This window comes from Podarcis pityusensis (genome assembly GCF_964106645.2).
Source record: "Podarcis pityusensis genome assembly, chromosome: 1".
NCBI classification, from domain to species: Eukaryota; Metazoa; Chordata; class Lepidosauria; order Squamata; family Lacertidae; genus Podarcis; species Podarcis pityusensis.
The window spans coordinates 87850414-87874285 of NC_138028.1; the positions used below are offsets into that span (position 1 = coordinate 87850414).

The 23872-nt window shown below is 42.5% G+C and overlaps 1 protein-coding gene across 23 annotated transcripts in view; it reads left to right on the top strand.

Moving 5' to 3' along the window:
- Window positions 1-23872, top strand: part of TNS1 (tensin 1) — a 325241-nt gene that overhangs the window by 284770 nt on the left and 16599 nt on the right. For 15 of the 23 annotated variants that reach the window (XM_081005150.1, XM_081005168.1, XM_081005172.1 and 12 more), the window contains 7 exons: window positions 256-455; window positions 1344-1482; window positions 8950-9042; window positions 12169-12204; window positions 17596-17791; window positions 19948-20825; window positions 21431-21517. In XM_081005150.1, the coding sequence (XP_080861276.1) occupies window positions 256-455; window positions 1344-1482; window positions 8950-9042; window positions 12169-12204; window positions 17596-17791; window positions 19948-20825; window positions 21431-21517 (1629 nt within the window). The remainder of the gene's footprint in view (window positions 1-255; window positions 456-1343; window positions 1483-8949; window positions 9043-12168; window positions 12205-17595; window positions 17792-19947; window positions 20826-21430; window positions 21518-23872) is intronic. The other 8 variants (XM_081005167.1, XM_081005171.1, XM_081005164.1 and 5 more) reach the window with 3 other exon arrangements.

Here is a 23872-nt window from a genome sequence, read left to right on the forward strand (position 1 = left end):
TTTTAAATGTATGAACCGGGTTGTCACAATTTTGAGTTGTGCTTGTTGGGTTTGGTTTGGTTTTCACTATAATCCGCTGGTGGAAAGTGATGGATTTGCCCATTTCCCCTCTCCTGATTAATTGATTCAGTTTCTTTCCAAAGCCAAGACACAGCCCAAAGATCTGAATATTGGCTCATAAAGACTTTCTAAATGTATTGAAGCTCTTCCTGTGCTTGGAACGCCACTTTTCTCACAGTGCAATTGAACTTTCAGGAGTACAGTCACCTCGGGAGAAGTCACCAGAAGAAGCTGAAGCCCCTGTACGGAGACGTACCACCAGTGAAGGCCAGTATGAGAACAGTCCCCAGGATCCTAGTTCACCACGAAGCCCCACAGTTCGTTCTCCAGTTCACTGTGTCTCACCGGAGGTGGTCAGCACCATCGCAGCCAACCCTGGAGGAAGGCCCAAAGAGGTGCTTTTCTTTTTCTTATTAAAACACTATTTTCTCTTCTGACCTTGCTGCTTGCATGCATGGAAACACAGAGGGGATATATGTCTCTTTGACCCCAGCGCTTGATAGTAGGTAGGGAAGGGCCAGGGTTGGGAAGGGCAATGAATTTAGTTTGGCAGTAGAATGGATTAAGTAAATGGCACATGCATGGGTAGGCCTCCCTAAGTATTCCTTGGGTAGAAATTGCTTCTTCAGTTTTGGAAGAGGTTGCAATGGTTTGGGACTCAGAAATGTCCATGGTTGTTCTCATGTCCAACATGATGGAATACCAGTTGCAACCTGTGTTGCTGAAACTGGGAAGAGCCACCATCAGTCCCTCCTATTCTGGCCACTTGCTGGAAGCCTCTGGACCGTCACTATATTCCGGGACAGATTCAAGTGCATGCTGGAAATTTAGACTTGTGTAATCAAAGTGGATGAAAGTCCTCTGTTGCACTAGTGCCACAAATCCACTTTTTAATTTTGGGAATGGACTTTTGCAATTAGGAAAGTGACAGGGAAGTGCACTGAAAATGTGGGATCAATGACTGACAGGAAGATGCAAATGAATCAGAATGAATACTCAGTAAAGCAAATTATTATGAATGCTCAATTAACGGGTCATCTGTAGGAGCTGTTTCTGACAGTATGGGGAACGGAAGCCCACTACGGAAGCAGAATGTTTTCTGAAATTAAGAGCGGGAGAAAGGGACATAAAGGCAAGAAAAGGAAGCATAGGAGCAAGCAGTTTAAAGATGGGGGAAGCATCTGGCAAAGAGAAGGCAGGCATTTCTCCTGCCCCAATTTGTGGGGGAGAGGTCAGAAAGGTCCTGAATTTTGATAACTGATTCTGCTTTCCCTCTTTTACAGCCCCATCTCCACAGTTACAAAGAGGCCTTTGAAGAGATGCAGGGGACCTCTCCAAGCAGTCCACCTTCCAGTGGTGGTGAGACCTCTCCCCCAACCCCTGCCTTCCCTGTCTCACCACAAACCCCTTACAGTAACCTACGTAAGTTCCATGGCGGGGGACGGGAGAGGGGGGCATTGGTGGGTGGCTTGGGCAAAGCCAGACTTAAGAGGCAGTCGGTCAAACCGTTCTCAGCTTCCCAACACCCACCACCATTTTAATCACCCCTTCACTTTCTCGTTTCTCTCTGTCTGCCAGTCTTGGCTTCTTCCCCCATCACCTTTCATCTCTGCTTGCTGTAAATTTCTCACAGTGTCACCAATAAGTATGCATTCGTCCATGATAATTATCATCACAACAGCAAAGTTTTGCAACTCTTGGGGGGATCGATTATGGTTAGAGTCATTAGCTACCAGCAAGTGGTGAAGAGGAGCCACAATTTCTGAATGTCAGCATAAACCATAGCAGCAGAGCCCTGTACTGTCTTCTACACTCTCCTTCTCGTTGTCCGCCAGACAAGGAGGTTCACAATTGTTCATAAATTTCCAAAGTGTTGGCTGTGCTAGCTAGTTACAGCAAAAAACAGTAAAGAGCCTTGCAACTTCTTGAAGACTGTTTGCTGATTTTGAAGATGCCACAAGGCTCTGTTATTATTGTATAAAAGTTCTGCAGTTAAGATAGCAGAACTGTGCAACTTACGGCCTGCTAAGCTTAGTGAAGCCCTCTAGCCATGTAGGGCAGCCTACTTGGGGCTTGATAATACTTCTGTTCTTGCTGTCAACCAGCGATTGCAGGATTGGAGTTGGGTGTGGCTTGTTAAACCACAGCATATGCCTGGTGGGTTTATTTGGCTATGTAGGTCATCCATTCTGCAGGCCTATTTTAGAGAAACCCATCAAATGTTTTTGGTACACAATATCTGCCTTCCTAGATGCCAAGGGGGAAAAGTTAAATGAGCCTTGCTCTCCATAGCATGGACAAATACACAAAGTTGGATTAAGAAGAATGTCACATGGTCCTGACAGTAGTTTCCCCATATCCATCAGCAACACTTAGTAGTTACGTATATGAGTTATGTAATGCACTTATAACAATGACATGATTTATGAACCTCTATGAAAACACTTACATAGTCAAATTTGCTTCCCTGCTGAGGGAATTTTATACCACACTATGAAGATTCCCAGTTCATAAATTCTAGATGGTACATAAGTTCAGGTCCTTGTTATTATGAATGAAGAATTCCCCATCCCGTGAAGCATCTGGCAGGATCATGGACTTAAATTAGTAATTACATTTCCCTGCCTGACAATTAAAAACATATCTGCAAGCCCTGGTGCATAAGCTGGAGAAATCCCTTTGGTCTGATCATTCAGGGATACTCTGACCAGTGTAATGTTCCAGGGATTTTTTTTAAAAAAGTATTTTTTTTAAGGAGGAGCGGAATCACTTACTGTACCTATAAACCTGCCTATCACATGTGTCAGTCAGTTTCAGAACTATTAACTGCTTTTCTAGACAGAAAAACAATACCGCAAATCTGCCAGAGTTGATGGGTTAGAAAAGGCAAACAGTCCTGGTTATGCCTAACACCTGAGCTGAGCTGAGCTGTGGAATGTCCCAAAGGAGAAGTATTTAAAGTTTAGGTTTTTGGCACACAGATCCTACTTTAGGCAATTTTTACGTGGCTTCCTCTCTCTATGGGAGAGGGAGAGAGAGGCAGCTGTTTTCTGCAGGTGGGAGGAAATAAAAATTAACCCAAGCCCTAAAGACACCCTTGAAATACCTCCACAACAGGACATGGGCTTATGCAGAACAGATGGAGGGATGCGTCAGCTCTTTCGCATGGAAAGGTCCACTGTTCTTCCATCCCAAGCACCCAGCATTCAAGGCCCTTAGCAAATTCATTCTGCCTTCTGTTTGCGCTGACAGAAACTGATGGTTGTAAATTGGGACCAGACACTGCAGTGCACAAAATCTTTCAAAACTGATGTGTGCCATTTAAAGCAGGACCTATGGGCTGGATGCAGCCCCTTGGCCTCTCCATCTGCCCTGCTGACCTCTCCTGTGCAGCCACATTTCTCCCATTGCTCAGCTGTTTCTGCCAGTCAGCTGAGTGGTAGCAAAGGAGGTGGGAGGTTGCAGGGAGGTTCAAACCTTGTCTTCTCTAATCTCTCCTATCCCACTCCCCTCCCAAAAACGCTGATCATGAGGAACAATGGAGCAATGAGGGAAGAGATGCAATGGCTGCAGAGTCCCACTGCTTCCATTGGCAGCTTGCTGCATTTCTGTGCTGAGAAAAAGGAAGCTCATTTCTCAGCATCCCAAAAAGAAATGTGACCCGGATGTATGGATACGTGTGAATCGTGGAGGGGTATGCGTATGAATGGAGGTGCAGGTGTGTGAATGGGAATAGTGTGGGGATAAGCGGATGGGTATGAATGGGGCATGCATATGTAGATCACTGTGATTGGGGTGTGTATTTGTGTATATAGCTTTGGCCCACCCCTGGCATATGCCCCTTTCCCTCTAAGCAGTTACAAGGGAATGCAGTCCCTGGACTGAAAGAAGTCCCCAACCCTGGTATTGGGTAGAAAGTTCAGATACAAATTTAACGAATGATAGCTCCCACTCCCTTCTAGGCAGTTTTGTAAGGAAGGACAGGGTATACAATTCATACATAGAGTGCATATGCTGCAGAGGCCACAACTTATTCCATAGGTGTGTACATATGTGCACACACCTACACCAAATGAGGAATGAGTGGTTTCCATTCTACAAAGATACAGCTTTAGGGCATTTGCTGCGTTGCACACCTGTTACTCCTTCAGTTCTCAAATGAAAGTGAACAACATGTAGATTTGCTTCTCTTTTTCTTTTTTAATGTAGTCTTCGCCATTTTAAGAAAGAAATGGAAATTGAGGACAATAGGAAAAGCCCACACCGGCAGGGATTCCATTGCACTAATAGGTGCAAATGTGCCTTTTTAATCCAAAGCTAAGGGAACCAAAGGCCAAAGAGGTGCATGTACTCTTTGGTCTGTAGCTCTTCAGTGGAAGAGGTAAATCTAGCTGCAAATTTATGTGTGTTTCAATGTAGGTATGTGTGTGTTTAGATCTGTCAGAGTTTGAAGGGGCTAATGGGGACTGAGAGTGTGTCCTCAGAGTTACAGTGAGACCCTTTGCCGTCCATTTGTAACCAATTGAAAGCTGTTTGCAGCTGATCTGTGCTGTCAACAAAAAACCAAACCAAAACAAAAAAAACCCTTGCAAAGGAAGAACCAGGAGTTCACTGAATGCTCCTGATTTTTCCTTTGTAGCCACATCCTTTCCTGCTTCACACCTGACATTATGTTACATTCAAATAGTTTATGTATTTAGATAATACTGCATTTAATATTGTTGTTTCTCTTTGATTCAGAGTTGCACCAGGCCAATGCAGAGACACTGTGCAGTATACCATTTAGCTGAGTCAGTAGTTAACTTGGTCTCAACTGACAGGTGTTCCACCCATCTGACAGGGAAGTTCCAAAGGAGTAATGCCACACGCAACCAAGCTGCAGTGTGATAGTAGCTTGTACAATCGTACCTTGGATTCCAAACGCCTTGGTACTCAGATGTTTTGGCTCCCGAACTCTGCAAACCAGGAAGTGAGTGTTCTGGTTTGCAAATGTTCTTTGGAACCCAAACGTCCAACATGGTTTACACGGCTTCTGATTGGCTGCAGGAGTTTCCTGCAGCCAATCAGAAGTCGCGCTTGGGTTTCTGAATGTTTTGGAAATCAAACGGACTTCTGGAATGGATTCTGTTTGACTTCCAAGGTACAACTGTAATTATGAAGCACAAGCAAAATATTAGAAGTATCATTGTGTAAAATGAGCCCAGGCTGTTAAACCTGGCACATCTGGTCTGTTTATGCCGTGGTTACTGTTGTTGTATGCCCAGACCTTAATCCACAGATGCCTTGAGATTTCTGTGGTAGCTCAGCTTCTGAGGCCGTGGGTGAAAACCTGGTCTTTAACTTCCTCTTGCATGCTCTGTCTTCCTTACTTTTCTAGTCAAGCATGCCTCTGAATGACTAACCCTTTGATAACTTGGTGGTGGGTTTTTAAATGTAATTAATTTAGCTTTGAACAGTTCTGCCAATATTTCATCTGGCAGTGCTAACATGGCTAAGTGCATACCAACAGCAATGGACCAGTGAGCAGCTGGGAAATAGCAAAAATCTCAAAAGTAGCAGACCCAAAATTTTCAGAACATTCTGATTCCAAACTGGAAGCATCACTGTTGCTTCCAGAAGAGGCTGGCTCTTATTTCAGAACAGAACTGGTACTACAACTTATTAGCACCCCAGTTATTAATATCTACTGTCAGTTACCATGCATAGATTTTTTAGCAGGACCTTTAAAACTACATCCACACCAGTCTTCTTTCCAATGCAGAGTGAATTGTGACAGATATGTTTATGGAAAACTAAGGTGAATGAGATTCTGAGCAATAACAGCAAGAAGTAGCTTAATATAGGTCCCCAAAGAATAGGTAAAATGGAATCCTCCAAGTTTCAGCTGAGCCTCATTCATTGATGTTAATATTTAAAGGCCACATCCTCAATGTGCTTGTTTCAAGGGTTAGATGAAGAGTACTTCCAATCTTCACAATGCTGTCTTGGCTAAATATAATCTGCTTGGGAAGCACCTCACTGTCAGTGCAGGAAGTGTCTTGGGAGACCACTGCCAGGGACATTTTTGTACTTTTAGTTGCATAATACAAGAGCAATTAACACAATTTAACCATGACTAAATGCCATCCCATTGATTTCATGGGAGCACACAGCTCAATCCCATACATATTCACTCAGAAGTAATTCATAGTGATTTCAGTAGGATTTACTCCCAAATAAATGTGCATGGGTTTACAGCCTTCATTGTGACTGACTCTTGTTTCACATGTACAGACATGCTGTGAGTTGCACATTCATTCTGGTTCTGTTGAGCCAGAATGACATTTCAAAAGCCTTCCACAGACTCTATCTTCTACATATTCTAAGAGGGCCGAAGGTATCTCTATACTGTAGTCAAGCATGTGACTCTGTAGCTTTCTCCTACAGAACAGTTACAGATCCACTATGTGAACAGATTTGGTAACAATGCCTGTCATCTTTGCTAGCAAGCTGAATAAGGCACTTGAGGTGCTATCAGCAAAGCCCACAAGAGCCTGCTGTACAGGCTCTTGAGGACGCAGGTTGAGCACTGAGCTATATGATATTCCAGATATGGACTAGCTGCTTTTGGAGTTGCTTGTTTCCCAGTCACTCATTGGTACTGAGCCATTAATCCTAGCCAGCCTAGCTAATCCATGATGAAATATATACTCTTGGTAACTGGCTTTCCTTTAATGCTCCTGCCTCCCTCCCTCCCTCCTCCTGCTGCTGTGTCCCTGGCAAGGGTGCCCATCTGAAGCTGTAAATCAGAGGGTTGCAATGCAAGTAATGGAGAATGTGTTGAATTTTTCCTTAATGGACAATATAGTACTTCATTTGTCTGTGTACGCCCACTGTGCAAGAGAACTTGAGTTTCAAGTTAGAAAGCCTGAATTGTTTGGAGCTGGTGAAATATGATATCACTCCCAATGATAGCAGTACACTGAAAGAGGAGAAAAACCCACATTGGAGTTTTTGTGAGACTTGCTGTTTGGAACACATCTCACATATACATTTACATCCATTGCTGCTTGCTGTATACATATGTATATTAAGTGTATATATGCATGGCTGTCCTAAATGTTGTTCTCCTTTTTGATTGGGTAGATATAAAATGAGATATATGTGGATGCAATCATTCAAATGCTTTGTTGATATACAAGTTATACATATAGGCATCTACATATATGGTGTATGTTATTTGTGATATACAATGCCATTTGTATGCAATGTTTGAATCCTTCTTGTCTCATGATCATGATCTTTGCAGATGCCATCTCTACCTTGTGGCAAAAACTCTGACATAAGATGACATACATTATCTATTCATTCATTGCTGTTCTTCAAACATCCTGGTAATGGGATGGGGATGCTGCGGTCATTTGCTACCAAGGTTCTCTCTATTGGGTTGTTCTCTTGGGCTTGTAAAGAGAAAATGGGAAGTTGCTATGTTTCAGTTTCTGCACTAACCCTATACTCTCACAAAAAGCCATAAATGGGAAGGATGGTGATGATTTATTGAAGAAAAGAGGGAGATGGAAACGTGGATATGTCATCCCTGTAGATATTTTCTAAGGGATGTTCCACAAAGAAGAAAAGAGGCAGAAAGATCACGGTCCTGTGAAATTATCAGATGCATTCCAGAGACAGTTACCAGTCCTCCAGTCCTGCTATGTAACATAAGCACCTAATTCCTTGCCAGTGGGACTATGACTGGTTGCTGCTTCATCACAGGCTCAGTACAGCATCTGAATGCACATCTGTAGTTATATCCTTGCTACTGGTGCAAACTTAATAGGCTAAATGTCAGGCCAAGATTTAAGCTGGAGAAGCTGGGGGCATGATTTTCTTGAAATATGGATCTGACCTGCTGAAAACATTATCAGTATGAAGTAAGTTGTCCACAAAAGCTACTTAAAACAACTTCAGCCAACCTTGCTTGCCACACACCTATTAGCTGTAGTCAATGCTGGGAACATTAATAACTTGAGAGATAACAAATGTCTTTGACTAGTTGTGCTGAGTTTAGTAGTTTGGTGCAAACACAAAGCAAGGTGTTAGAGCTGGCTGTAGAGTTGCTGTAGCTCCAGCACAGGCACAGGCAAACTCGGTCCTCCAGATGTTTTGGGACTACAACTCCCATCATCCCTGACCACTGGTCCTGTTAGCTAGGGATGATGGGAGTTGTAGTCCCAAAACATCTGGAGGGCCGAGTTTGCCTATGCCTGCTCTAGCAGGTGGTCCTGTTTTGGGATAGTGTAGAAGAGTCCTCTCAGCTACATGCAAACCTTTGAGAGTTAACATTGTTGGAAGAGCTTGCCAAGCTTTCCCCTGAGGAAATCCAGTCTTTGCCACTGAATCAGAGCAAACATCAACCAGGTTTTCTCTGGACTGACGTTTCCTCTGATTTTTCACTAAAGAATGGATTTTCTATGGGAAAGTGGTGAGGCAAGGGGGAAAATGCTCAGACCCATGCTTTTCTAGGCATGGGACAAGTGCAAGTCTGGATGGAGCCCTAAGTGCCTCAGCCTTCCATTTTGTAGATCCACTGCTCCACTTGCCTTAAGAAATCACACACTACTGAAGAGAGGGCAATCTTTGTCTCTTCTCAACGGAGAAGCTGTCTAAGACGGGGGGGGGGGGCTGCTACTGGCAGCTACATTCCTGTGGTTTCAGCACACCAATCACCCTGAGTATTTCCAGCCATACATGTATATAGCTAGGATTCAGTTACAACCCTGTTTAGCTATAAACTGGTATTTAAAAACAAACCTGGAAATGCCTGGATTTCTTCTCCTTTACATTTAGCCCACCCTTTTATGTTCTGTTTTGTTGACGCATTTCTTTCGCTCTCTGTATTTTTGACAACAGTGCGCTCTCCACCAGGACTGGCTAAAACTCCGCTTTCAGCACTGGGCCTAAAACCTCACAACCCAGCAGAGATCTTGTTGCAGCAAACAGGAGGTAAGCAAGAGTAGTATAGTGATGGAGAGACTGGTACTATGGAGAATAGCAGCATCGTTGGATATTATGATAAGTCTTTTGTACAGCCCACTGTCCTGTTGCCAAGATAGAAGGCACATGAAGTTTGAAGTTTGTATTAAGTAGTTTTAAAGATACCCACTGCACACAGACTTTAAAATAGATTTTAGCTCTGGAGTATAAGCATATATTTTATTCCTTCAGTTACACTGCATCAGTTGTTTTAGCAAATGGCATTGCTGTTCTCACAATCACTTTTCAAATCTTACCAAGCCCAGACCTTGATATTGCCTTAAGGTGGTGATTTCCATCAGCCAGCATCATTTTCTGTGCTCTAGAAAAGTGCTTCCTTTCCTCAGTTCTGCTCTTGCCAATTTTGTATTTTTAATGTACATCCTTAAGTTCCTTGCATAATGAGCCTCCTGTTCATTTTCATTCATCATTTTTAATTATGGATGACAAGGAGAGATAAATCTTATTTATAGAGCTGAGGCAGATTTGAAAAAAAAGTACAAATCTGATTTGAACTTCTTCTTTTTGTCTGTCTTGGATTCCAAATGTTGCAGAAGTTGGATTTCAACCATAAGGCTCAAATTTTGGAGGCACATTCTGCAGTTTGCACTGAGTCTGAAAGTCTGGCTCCAGTTTTTCTGTACAAATTCAATCAAGTGTGAATCTTCTATGGCCCTTATCTAACTCAAATAATCTGCAACTAATTGCATGTAGTCAAAAAACTTCTGTGTATCTGAAGAAGTGTGCTTGCACACGAAAGCTCATACCAAGAACTAACTTAGTTGGTTTTAAAGGTGCTACTGGAAGGATTTTTTTTATTTTGACTATGGCAGACCAACACGGCTACCTATCTGTAATTGCATGTAATAACTAGTGGTGTCTGGATAGGGAACCACATCCCCATGTGCTTCTAAAGACACAAACAGATCATTCACTGTGGCTCAAATAAGTATTTCATTGGGGATACAGATGAAGACACAAATGCAGTCTTCCATATGTAACTCTTCCTTGCAGATTTGAGGCACATATATTTAATTTTAAAAGGAATGGCATCTCTCAAATTTCCATATCTGGGGATTTACAGTTACATGCAGATTATAAATTGTAGGATTATTCAGTGTGACCCTGCATATAATATTCAGTGTTGTTACAGTCTTTGAAATTACACAGATCTTGAGTGCTTGTTGCAGTAACTGAAATATGCTGGATTCAGGTAGGTAGACGTGTTGGTCTGATGCAGTCGAAATAAAAAAATATAAAATTAAAAAAATTGTCCAGTAGCACCTTAGAGTTGGTCTCTTAGTTGGTCTCTAAGGTGCTACTGAACTTTTTTAAAAATTTATTTTGAAATATGCTGCTTAGTTTAAATTGCTCCAGTGGAATATATGTCACCCCACTCTTTAACATAAAATGTTAAGGCCCCATAATGCTTCTACAGTTTTAAAATTGAGTACGTTTTACACTTGCCAGTGGCTGGATAGAGGAGCTGCCTGCTGGGGTGGGGCAGCCATGTAAACTGAACTGGGATTCCTGAAGGGTAAGAATAATAAACATATTATGACAAACTGTCACAGGAATGATAGTGATTGCAATCAAGAAGCAAACTAGGAGATGTGAGATAAAATCCCACAGCGGAAGGGTAGGGAGTGAGCCCCAATCATGACAGTTTACAGTCTAAACCGAATATTCAGGTGCAGAGTCAATATTTGCAGAGGTTTACATAAGCATGTGAGCTGCCTGCTACAGATTTTTTCACAAGCATGAACTTGCTAACCTGGTTCAAGCTGATTAGGAAAAGTAGAAACTGAGTCCTCAGCAAGCCTGAAATGCATTTTTTCAAGATTATCCACCCATCAGTATAATCAGCCACTTTATGGACAGTACTTCATGCCATAGAAGGCTATTGAACATATCAGTCTTTTTAAGAACAACTGCAGAGTAAGAGGCTTGTAGTTAATACTAGAGACCATGATCAGTGTATTGCATAAAGGGAAGCTATCAGGCTTTGCACATGTCCAGTTTGAGGAGGCATGTGTTGGAGCAGATTGGACAGTTGTTTTCATGAATGTTGCATCTCAGAGCTTGCATGGGGTGGAGGTGGGGACTCTAGGCTAGAAGCCTTCCGTTTGACTCATAAATGTTCCATGTGTAGAGAGATCCTTGGCATCAGAACATTTTCAACAAGTACTCTCCCCCATGAGGTGATATTGTGTTTTCCCCCCCAGTCAGGATTCACTCACATGCCCATAAATTCAGGATGTGCAATTATAGTTAATTGGGAGGTCTTGCACAATATACTCACTTCTCCAAAAGATTGGGCTGTATGTGATAAAGAAAGTGATGGAAAATTCACTGGAATGTGTGGAATAACACTTGGTGTCATCTCACTTCCACCTCTCCTTGTATGTATTCTCTGTGATTTAAGCAACAGGGTCTCTTGCTCTAGCAATATCTTAATAATAGCCTGCTGGATCAAATCAATGGCTCAACACTCTCCCCGCCCATGGTTTCCCACAGCTGGTATTCGGAAGCATTACTGCCTCCAACTGGGAAGGTTGGATTGCCTTCTCTTTGATAGCCTTCTCCATGAATTTGACTAATCCTCTTTCAAAGCCAAATCTTGTGTGGTTATGCTTGTTGGTTTCCCAAATGTCTCTAAACATTTATTGCTTTTATCTGCAGAATATGAACACCTGGTTGAAAGGGGGTATAGTGTAAAAATCTAGACGTGCCATCTTAGAGACTAAATAGGCTCTTTCTTTTCATTTTCTTCTGACTCCCAGGCTAAGCGCTAGGTCTCTGAGTTGATTGAAGAGTGGTACAGAGTTCCTTTTTAAAAAGGCCAGTTCCTAATAATGTTTTTCAGGCATTCGGGAACCTTAAACGTAGATTTGTGGTGTTTATAGTGGTTCACACTGGTCATGATTTAGACCAGAAACAACCTCTTCTGATATTTACAGTTGCTTAACATAAGAAATACTGCTAATCTCTCTCTCTCTCTTTCTTTGTATGTCTCCTCCTTCTCTCCATTTTCATTACCTTGCCATTGTCCATCTTTTCCTTCCCAAACACATTTCTTCCATGCTTGCCCCTCAGAACTAGATGGGGAGACAGTAGTTGAATCTGATGAAGGTAAGGAGGGAATTCTTTTCATTTTATATGAACTATTTGGCAAACAACAATATGCCAGCAGGTAACTGTTAGTCCCAGTGACCACAAGGAAGCTGCTGGGCTTGTGTGTGGTCAGAAGAGTTGAAGACCAAAACATTTCCCTCGCAGAATTTTGCTGCACCACAGATTGCCCTAGAGCTGCTGTACATGGAAACTGCAAATAAATGAGAGCAAAGACATTAGCAAGGAGTTGCTTACTTTTCTAATAACAATAGCTCCAGCTTCCTTGATACAAGTGTGCTAATACAAAGACATTTCTCCTTTAGAATTTCTTGCAAAAAAAGCAGATTTCCTGAGCCACTTCTGCCAAACTATTTATAAGTGTCATTATTTTGCCATTTACTGGTGGCAGAGGTGGCATTTTTGGAGATTACATTAATCTCGGTGAATTAAGATTCTGAGTATTATTTCTGAATATTGTGTGAGATAAGCAGTGCATTCCTATGCAAGTATACATAGACGTAATCCCTGTTGAGTTCAAGGGGACATCTTTCCAAGTAACTGCATAGGACTGCAGCTGGATGCCTGATAGAAACGTTATCTGTCCAGCATGGGAACAAAATCCAGATAAATCAAATCTCAGGCTAATCTGTGGACATATGAAAACAGGAACCATGAGGCATAGACACAATTACATGGTTGCTCCTCATGCTACCTTCACCTGGCAGGTGGTGCTAGCCATTTTCAGGTTGACATGGGACCAGAGGTATACATTTGCCACAAAGGTAAAGCCTGAATTTTGCAATGTCATTTTGCTTCTTCTAGTCATGCTTACTTACTTACATACTACATTACTTGGTGCCACAGAGGATCCCTTTCCTACTCTCCTTTCTTCCCTTTCTCCTTCTTTCCTTCTGATACAGAAGTGACTGGGTTGATGCTGGAATACTATTTAGTACTCTTCATTTGTCTGTTTGTTAAATTTTGCACCTCACCACATTCCAGAGCTGGGTTTGAACCTCAAAAGAACTTTTTGAAGGTATTAGAAGGTATGAGAAGGTATGAGCTACAGGTGTATGTCACATCCTTGTAGGCAGCATTTTTAGGCAGTATTTTGTTGCATCACAAGCAAATTAGTGATCCAGTTTCCTTTCTGCCTAATCCCTATTTGTAGCAACAGCAACTACTAGCAACAACAATCTATTGCTACAAAGTGAGAACTAAACTATTCATGAAACTATATGAAGCTGTAAATTCTGCAGTCTCAGCAGAAAACACATGTAAGGTGTGGGGGGGAGAATGGTTTCTTTAAACCTTTGATCTCTGACCAGCTTTCCAAAAGTCACGAGTAAACTGGAAATGGTTAAACTGAAAGGCCCCCTTCTTTAATATGGGTCTTCTGCAGCCCCATTTTGTAGAAAGAAATTAAAACAGGAATGCAAGCACTGTACCACAACTCAACTTTGTGTGCCGTTTGCCCCTAAAGTGGGACTGGAGAACATGTAACCCTCAGATGTTGTTGGACTCCAACTCTCACCATCCCTGACCCACTGGCCACACTGAGTGGGGTTGATGGGAGCTGGAGTCCAGCAACATCTGGATGTTCCTCATCTCTACCCCCAGATACTTGTTTCCTGCTACCCCAATAAGCATTTAGGCACTGCTCCATAACTGTGCAGAGGTCCTGCATTCCCAGTACTTCCCAAAATATGTGCTACTACTGACCTTTAGGGAGTGAAAATAAGCAGAAAGCCAAGGAGAGAGTTCACAAGTTTAAAATGCTGTTTGGGACAGAACCCAGCTGGTGTGAGGGCTGCTACATGTTTAGATATATCAAACAAACCCAATTGGAATCCAAAACATTATCTGAACAGGATGTACAGCTTTTTCTAGGTAGAATAGAGATGAAACTTGAGCAATATGTTTATAGGGACTACCAGTCCTTGCTGGTCAGGCAATATTCAGTTTACACTGCTGGTCAGTGCAAGCTCATCTCCATCCCCACCCATAGTAGTCTCTGTAACATCTCTCACCTTTGGAATTGTTTGTTATGTGTAGTTTTGTGCAGTTCAGATTGCGTTTGGGAGGGCTGCTGGTCACTTCCCCAGTACACTCTTCTTGTTAGTCTAATCTGTTAGTCTAAAAGCACACAGCCTAAGATCACACTTTTCAGTTTATGCATTAAATCAGTTTCAGATCACACTTTTCAGTTTATGCATTAAATCAGTTTCAGATTATTATTTTTTTAAATACCCTCTACTTATATTGAGGCAATTATTATTTTAATATACAGTTTATTGAAGATTTTGTTTCCCCCCACAACCCCATATGCATCATACAAACAAGGAATGCATCTCTTGATAAAACCAACCTGTGCTTTGAGAACTGCTGCAATGGTGGTGGGTGATGGGTGATGGGTGGGTGGGCACTCTGCTCATGGTGCTACCAGTTGATGAGATCTTTAGTGCAGCTATCATTTCTTGGTAATGGCTCCCATACATTAAATAATGTTAAGTCTGCATAGAGTCCTCATGTTCTTTAATCTACCACTGCTTCTTTTGGCTCTTAGACTCTTGTAACATAGTGCTAGCAAGGGGTGTGTGTGTGTGTGTGTGTGTGTGTAAGGATCTGGAAATATGGGCTATAGGAGATTGTAACTTGTGATGTCAAAATGGTTGTTTCATGTCCCCCAGCCTCATAGGAGTGTCTCTTGAGACTCTCCCTGTTTATTTCCTACCACACAACGAAATGTTTGCTTGCTTCACATAAATACAGAGAGGATATTTTTAGATTTTGTTTGATATGGCACAGGACTTGGAACTTTACCAAGTGATTCTTGCATGTCATCCAAAAGTTCCATTCTCTCCTAGGTTTAGCATTTACAAATGGTTTGTTAATGCTAATTTTTCAATATCACTCAGATAATTTGCACACAGCTGGGCTTGAGAATTTAGCATATGCATAGGCTTTTATGAAGTGTGAGCAAGACTATAGCAACAGAGGGGGATGCATTATACAGCAGAAGGAAAAAATATTCACAAAGGGAGACAATATCTTAAACTAAAGGCAGCCCACCCTTTATTCTTATATATGTGGAAGAAGACAAAGACATGAGATACAACAATTTTACAGTCCTTTATCCCTGAACTTCCTGGTTTGGAGGGAAGAGATTCCCCACAATTTAACAGAAATTCTTGGCTTTTTCGGGGAGCTTCCCATTAGCCTCTTGCAAGTTAATTTGTGGATACGAAGCCATGCCATTTTTAGTTAGGGAGGACTGCATGAAGTGTGTATCTATAACAGATGAAATCACTTTAAGTAGCATAACAGCCTATTATGTGTTTTGCAAGTCTTTTGAGGCTGCAGTTCAGCCCAGTACCAAGACAGCCAAATGTCCATGGCCTCTCTTGGTTCGGTCAAGATTGTTGTTCTGGGCTTTTGCCTTGTGGAATGTTCAGTATGAAGAGGGCAGACCAGCCTTCTTTATCATCATTCCATTCCATTCCTTCCTGCCTTGGTGGGCTTGGTTAACTGGCAAACACTGCTTTGGACACAACAGATAGGGCTTGGCCACCAGATTCGTCTGGCCAGTTTAGAAATCCAACTTCCATCTTCATAAAACCTGGCCCATGTTTATCTGTTTTCCAGATTAGAAGGGTTAAAAGTAATCTCAAAGTCCTGTTTACATACATTTTGCTCCACCAATTACAAGGCTCAGAAGAAGATTGTCTAATTAATTACCTTGTATATCTTGCCCAACTGGGCTGCAACTTTGTTCCTAGTTTCCCCTCTGGTGTATCTTGGGGCATATTTCATGCATTAAGGTGTTTGACAGCCTGTTGGAAGGAAAGTGAGTGTTTTGACAGTAAGGGGTACAATCAGCATTTCTATTCCCTGAGGCTACATGAATTTGAAAGTGAGTAAGTGGTGATAATATGGCCTTTTAAACTGGGGGTGGGGGGTATTGTTTGCTACTATCGTATATATTTTGTGTTTTTATATTGTAAACTTTCCTGTGATCCTCCGATGAAGGATGATGATGATGATGATGATAATAATAGGATCCTTTTTATTACACATTCATAATGATCTGTGCTCATGATGCTATTGGGGGCGGTCACACACAATCATGTTTTCAACTTGTTAAAACCCGCCCTGGGATCTGCTGGTGAAAGGCAGGTAATAATACTATTTGCACCTGCAAAATTTTGGAGTGATCACACAGTTTCATTTCCAATCAGTGCACATCCTGCAACTTGCTGCTGAAATCTCTTAACATTTTATGCCACAAATGTTCTGGTTTGTTTTTGTCCCTCTGTTGTTGCACTATATCTCCTCCAGACAGCAATAATGTGTTGACATTAGAGAAGTATTGCAGAAGAAACTAAAGCAGAATAAAGCCACCAACATATTGCAGAATGCACCTACAATAAAACACCAATCTGGAGGGGGCCCTCTCACCAGTTTTAGCCTCACACAAGAAGAGAGGAATGATGTTACTAAAGAATATGGAACTCAGTTGTTGTGTAAAGAAGCTGATGGAACCCAGTGTTTAGCATTAAGAAGAAAGAGCAGATTGAAGTAGATGCCCATTCACAAATGCTATATATATAGGTCATTGTGGGTAGGACAAGAGGAAATGCTACTAAATTGTATAGTAAGAGGTTGTAATTAAAAATCCAGGATGATTTCCACCCTATCCCTCATTATGTAAGTTCCCAGAGGATGTTGCCCTACATGGTTTACATCTAAGAAGGTGGTAGTGGATGAGGAAGGAGAAAAGCTGAATTTGCAGTGCAAGAGTCTGTCAGAGATTATTGATATTTACTTAAGACCAAGTGTACGCAGTGACATTCTTCTGCATGCAGTACATCCTGACCAGCTATCATGTGCAATATTGTAATGACATGGAAGATGTGCCCACAGGTCAGCCACAGCAACTCTACATGTCGGTGATTTTGGAGGTTCTGCACTTTTATCAAGCCTCTATACTAACACAGACCCCTGCAGTTCTATCTCAGCATGGTTCAGGTCATCTGTTACATTCCCTCAACAATAGCATTGTGCACAGGAGAGTTTGGCCGTGTGAATCCAGCCCTTGCATTGTAAGATCATGAAGCAGAAGGCCCCAATGGCCCTTCCATTCTCTGGTTTTCCGGAGGGGGAGAAATTACTCTGATTTGTTTTAGGGACCAAGATGGTGCTTAACTTTGATTTTAGTAATTTGGACTACTGCTAGCATGATGTAGGTGTTTTATGAGCTTAGTTGTAACCTGCTTTGAGTTTATCTTACAATACAAAGCAATGTATACATATTCAAAATAAATTATGCTACTTGGAAATATTGGTTGTAAAAGCCCCACACTTTGAGGCACCTCAGTCATCATCTTCTCTCTTTCTACCTCATTTCAGAGCCCCGGAGCTATGTGGAATCTGTGGCCCGTACAGCAGCAAGTGGCGGCAGCGGCAGTTCTGTTGGGAAGCCCCAGGCACCCCTGGCTCCGCAGGCCTATAACACTGAGACACCCGTGAGGAATGGATCTTTCCCCAACTCCTTTGTTTCACCAAGCCCTGTTGCTGCCAGCAGTCCAATGCACAGCATGGATGGGTAAGGAAAGACAGCTGTAGTTTACCATTCTCAACAGGCTGATGATGGCAGATGCTGCTGAACTATGCAGGACTTCACTGTGACAGCTAGCAATAGGACTGCAGCCCTTTTGCTTACATATATAGACTCTTTGATGCATGATCTTGGGAGGCTGCTTTCCCCAAATAGAAGACACAGGGCCATTCCAGCTCATACTTTTGGTGTCAACTGATCAGGAAAGCATTTGTGCTGCAGGGAGATTTCATGTTCAGTCATTATAGGTTCTTCTGCCCTTTCTTGTATCACTTATGGATTTGAGCAGGGATGGGCAATCTTTTTTCCTATTGAGGGCCAGATTACCTCAAGAGTGATCTGCTGAGGGCCACATGCTAGTGGCCAGAGTTTATAATGGGCCCAGAGACAAAAGTATTCTGTAATTAAGAAACTCCCCCACTTCAGTATTCTACATCATAGGGAAGAGGCACTTTATGATGGTTCTTCCACTTCCTTAAGTCACATCACTGGACAGATCACATGGTTGTTCACCGTGATAATTGCTTCTTGCCACCTCAGGCAGAATAGAGCCAGGCTGGGAGGAGATAAGAGGATATGATCATTGTTGGCAAAATACAAGAAGCCTGAATGTATGAAAGTGCCTTTAAAAGGCCCCCAGACGGTTATCCATGAGGGAATGTGCATCTTGGCTTGAAAAAGGTTTCCCACCCCTAGTGTAGATATACAACTTTGTACAGTTATGTGTGGATGGTAAGATGTTTCTGTATGCATAGGTGAGATGTTTATCTTCATAGTCATTTGTCGACCTGGTATATAAGTGAACTTGGAAGGATTTATTGTGGATGGAATAAAGAAAGCTTAGATAAATAGAGTATGACACCAGTTTTTCTTGTGGGGTGGGCGGACCATTTTTTAAGAAGGTGATCACAGAAGAGGTGCCCATTGGTATATTAATCATATTTTCAGAAATGCAACCACATCTGGAAAAACTACTGTATTGAGTCAGATAATTGGTTCTTGCTGCTCATCACTGTCTGGACTGACTGGCAGTAGCTCAAAGCACAGAGGTCTTTTCCAATCCTACTTGGAGGTGCTGGGAATTGAACCCGGAACCTTCTGCATGCAAAACATGAGCTCTATTGCTGACCTGTAGCCTCTCCAAATAATTTTATTTATTTTATCAGGTTGCAGGCCAGACTTTCATGTTTTCTACTATGCTAGGTGCTCTTGTTTATGACAGTTCATGCCACAATAAACCAATGTGCACAGAATATGTATGTTACCTTACTCTCTTTACAGTCATTTTTCCTCAGGGAAAAAAAAAACATTTCCTTTTACTGTATTCTCTGCAAATGTTATGCATTGAATGATCTAGCTTACAAAGGACAAGTTTGCCATGGACTGCACTAAGCAGTGTCATCACTCATTGGTAGAACAACTACTTTGCCTGCAGAAGGTCTCAGGTTCAATCCCCAGCATTTCCAGGTAGGGCTGGGAATACCTCTTGTCTGAAATCCTGGAGATCCACAGCTAGCAAATGAAATCAGTTCTGAGCTAGATGAGCCAATAGTCTGTCTTGGTATAAACAGCTTCCTCTCTTTCTATTATTAAATACAGTGCTGTTGTTTTCTTAGTAGGATTGTGGACAGAGGTTGTAAGTACTGGCTTTTTTGGGAGGAGGGGGACAGCATGCTGACATACACATATTAACATTTGTCCATACAGAAAGGTCACATTCTCAGCTCCCTGTGAAATATTTTGCCCTCCGGAATGTTTTGCATGCATAGAATCACATAATGGATTGCAAACTGTGAACTCACAAGATGAAGCAAAAATGACAGCCTATTCGGAAATGACCCAAGTCCACTCAAAGTTTGTTTCAAGAATGTGAACATTCTTGTGAGCAAATAAATGCAGTCATTTATCTGAGTGGACATCAAAGTCTGAATATGGCAGCTGGTTTGTTTAAGGCCACTGTGACTTAGAGCTTCATAAAGAGATCATGGGGAATTAGGAGAATCAAGAATTTTGGATAAGATGTTTGAACAAGGTGGGTTCTTCCTGTGCTTGAGTCTTAAGAGTCCTGTTACCTCCAGCTCTATAGCATGTCTTACAGGAATAGGTTAATAACGGATTCTGCGCTCTCCCATTGCTTCCCCCAGGTTCTCTATAGTTAGCTACCCATCAGAGAACAATGCCAGCATAGCCATTTCATCCCAGCCATCAGCTGAGTCCAGCTTCCAATCCACCAACCTTTCTCAGGGGCCGTCGGCGAACAGCAGCTACCAAAACACCTCTACATCAACTCAGGGCCTTCCAGCCTATATGAGTGCCGACTTCCCTGATGGCCGAGTCAGCACTCAGCAAGATAGCCACCCAAGGCCTCAACCCCAAGCCAATGCAGTTGGGGTCCATGTCATGCCTGGAAGCCCCCACTCCCTCCACAGAACGGTAGCCACCAACACTCCCCCTAGCCCAGGATTTGGGCGAAGAGCTGTCAACGCTAACATGGGAGGCGTTCCAGGAAGCCCGAGCATGAGCAGGCACGTAATGGCTCCATACGGCAACCTCGTTGCATCACCTGGGAGTCCAAGCCTGACTCGGCAGCAGCCCATAATGGGAGGCAGCACATCCATGGTCTCTGGAAGTCCCAACTTAGATCGGCATATCATATATGGATACTCAGCTCCAGAGGAGAAGCGCCCAACGCTGTCCCGCCAAAGCAGTGCCTCAGGTTATCAGGCTCCCTCTACCCCATCTTTTCCTGTCTCCCCGGCCTACTACCATGGAGTCAGTAGCCCACATTCCTCGTCCCCTGACTCAGCAGTGTACCGGCAGGGAAGCCCCACCCCAACCCAACCACTGCTCCCTGAAAAGAGAAGGATGTCATCAGGGGATCGGTCAAACAGCCTGCCTAACTACGCCACAGTGAATGGCAAGACCTCTTCACCCATCTCCAGTGGCATGTCCAGTCCCAGCAGTGGGAGTGGCATGGCCTTCCATCATACTCTCCCTGATTTCTCCAAGTTCTCAATGCCAGGTAAAATCTCAGTTCTTGCTGCTTCTCACTTGAGTAGTGTGCATCATGGGAATTGGGGAGGGGGCATTTCTGGGTCTTTAGTTTTCCTATTTTACCCTGCTTATCAGTACTTGATAGATGAGAATCTGATCATCATCAAGGATTGTCCTGAAATGATCAGCATCCTGTAAGTGTTTTGTAGTGTGTCATGTAGGCACCACTACTCTGGAGTGCAAGGCTCTCCTCATTTTTTTGCTTGTGATACTCCATATTTGGCATCATTTGGTTGAACACAAGTATTGTTCTTCATTGAGCATGGTATCAGATATGGAAGGACCTCTTCAGTTCTAACACTTCTTGGAGTTTTAACTATTGTTTAGGAGGCCATCACTTTATCACAAAATGATAGGACCTCAAAAATATAGAATTGAAAGAGACTATCAAGAGTTGAGAAGGTGCTTTACAGGGTGGGGTTTTCATTATTTTCCTTAATAGTAATCACAAAAGTACTATGAGGCATTACTGCAGATTAATCTGTTTGGAATAAAATTGTCTTATCTTGATGTGACCCTATAAAATTTCCTTTCCTTGAGTTCTCCCATTTTCATTCCTTCTTTGTCTCTTAGACAGCAGCCCTGAGACCAGAGCTAACGTGAAGTTTGTCCAGGATACCTCCAAGTACTGGTACAAACCAGAGATCTCCAGGGAGCAAGGTGGGTCTCTGCCCTAGCAGAACAGCGTGGCTCAACAGACAGCACGTGGCAGTCATATGCTCAAGCATTCGAGCGACTTGGGGCTCGTCCACTCTCTGCTTGTCCCATGCCTAGAAAGCACAGATCTGAGAGGTTTTCTGCTTGTCCTGCACTTTCTATGCACAGGTCTGAGAAGCTTTCCATTTGCTCTTCTGCTTTCCCCAGGAAAACTCGCTCTTTACTGCTGAATTAGAACAAATGTCAATCAGTGGAAAACCCAATTGCTGTTTGCTCCGATTCTGTGATAAAGAGCAGGGCTTCCCCAGGGAAAAGCAGCCAACTACAAGCTGAAGTGTGGACGAGCCATTGCTTTAGTCCTTGGCATTCAAAGAAATTGCAAAATCTGCAAGGACAAATCAAACACTTCCAGAACATTTTTCCTCTTCCAGGGGCCTCCATTATGATAGAACCTAAAGTACGTCCTCTTGGACTCCTATTGCTAACCACAGTGGTTCTGCACTAGCCATGGGCAGTTAACATTGGCCATTTTACAGCACATCTGCACCTAGTATGATAACATTCCCATTGCCACCTGGCAAAATGATACAGATGACCAGACTATCTCAAGATGAGAGAGCTTGCCACAGGAATAATTAGGCTGTTTGTATATGGAATCATTTTCATCGGTGGCAGGAGGAACTTGCATACAGATTCCAGATTTGGTCTGCATCAAGCTCCTAGACTGTGGTGGATGGTACAGTTATCGTGTGCCAATGTAGCCAAGTATTCCTCTTGCCTTCAACCTGTTAGAACACACATTTTCTTTATAGATGCTTTTTAATATGTATATTTGAAAAAAAATATATAGCTTGACTTGCCTCACTGCCCCTCAGAAACCTTTACAACTTTAGTCTAAACAGTCCTGGTCCCTTCAACCATTCCCCCATAGAACTGGTATTCCAAAAACCTAGCCTTCTTTGTTTCTCTCCTCTGAACCCTAGCCAGTTTGACAGTATTAAAAATAAAGTGCAATTAAGTAGCTTAATCCTTTGAAGGCTATATCCTTTCACCCGTACATCACTGCTTTGATTCACTCAGTGGCCAGTTGTGTCTGATGGCTATTTTAAGTGGTCATGGGCATTTCCAAAGCTATTAGATGTTACCTGTTCCTATACTCAGCAATGGAAAGTTTAGTTGTGCTCCTTTCCCTCCCCTAAATTAAATCCAAACAGTGGAAAACTTCTCTAATCTCAAGGGAAGTAGGAGTTGACTCTGAGACTTTCATAAGACCCAAACAACTAAAATAGACTGAATAATAAAGTGACTCTTTCTAGTCTAAAAGTGGAGTGGATCTTTCTTTCTAGCTTAACCCTTATCCTAAGGCAGGATAGCCTGTATCCCCAGCAGATGCTTGCCCAAATGTTTCTCACAATTTTCTCAGTAATATCCACTCCACAACAAGAACACACTCCTTGTTTAAACAATTGTAATAATGACAAGCTGGATAGGAAGATAGTGAACATGTCCCAACCTGGGGCCCTGAATGGCTGCTTTTGCTTCAAAATAAGAGTGGCCAGCTTAAGCACATTTTATAAAAGTTGTGAGTAATGTAAGATGTAGTTTGGTCCTTAGAGGCTGGGCTCTGTGTGTTTCATCTGCTGTGCCACATTATAACTTTAAAATTTTCACAGATCACATTTGTGCTAGAAATCCAGCGAATGACAACTGAAGAGTGATCAGTACAGACTGACGTTGTTTAGAAGTCTCTAACTGCTGATTCTATAAGGGAATAGCTATATGTGATATCAAACAAATGGTTGCCACTGAAAACAGTGCCCCTCTTTCACCGAAATGTTTACATATAGTTTGATGCCATCATACTCGGTTGTATATCAGCTGCTAGTTCTACTCAAAGTAGACCCACTGAAATCAATGAACATGACTTGGGACTATTAATGCAATGGTCTACTTTGAGTAAACTTAGTTGGATACAACCCAGTGTGCATTCCCCTGCTCTCTCCCATTAGCAGCTGATGATATAGAGCATGGATGAGGGTAAACACAATGCAATGAAGCCACACCACATATTTCAGTAATCTGAGCACAGGATCGGGGGCTTTTTGGCAGTGAACCTGTACTTGGCATTGCAACATTTAGGCCTAAGTGGATTTTAACCTTGGCCGCTGGCTGTGGGAAGAGAAATGCAAAGTGATCTGTAGAAAGATCCAGCAGTAATGTGAAATTGGAGCAAGACATTTCCCCACTTAGAGTGCCTTGAAATGTAGAGCCTTCTGGTGCTTGTGCTATCCCTTCAGCTTCAGAAGTGTACGGTTTCTTGCCCTGCACAGATTAACAATTCATCCTCACCTCTGTGCA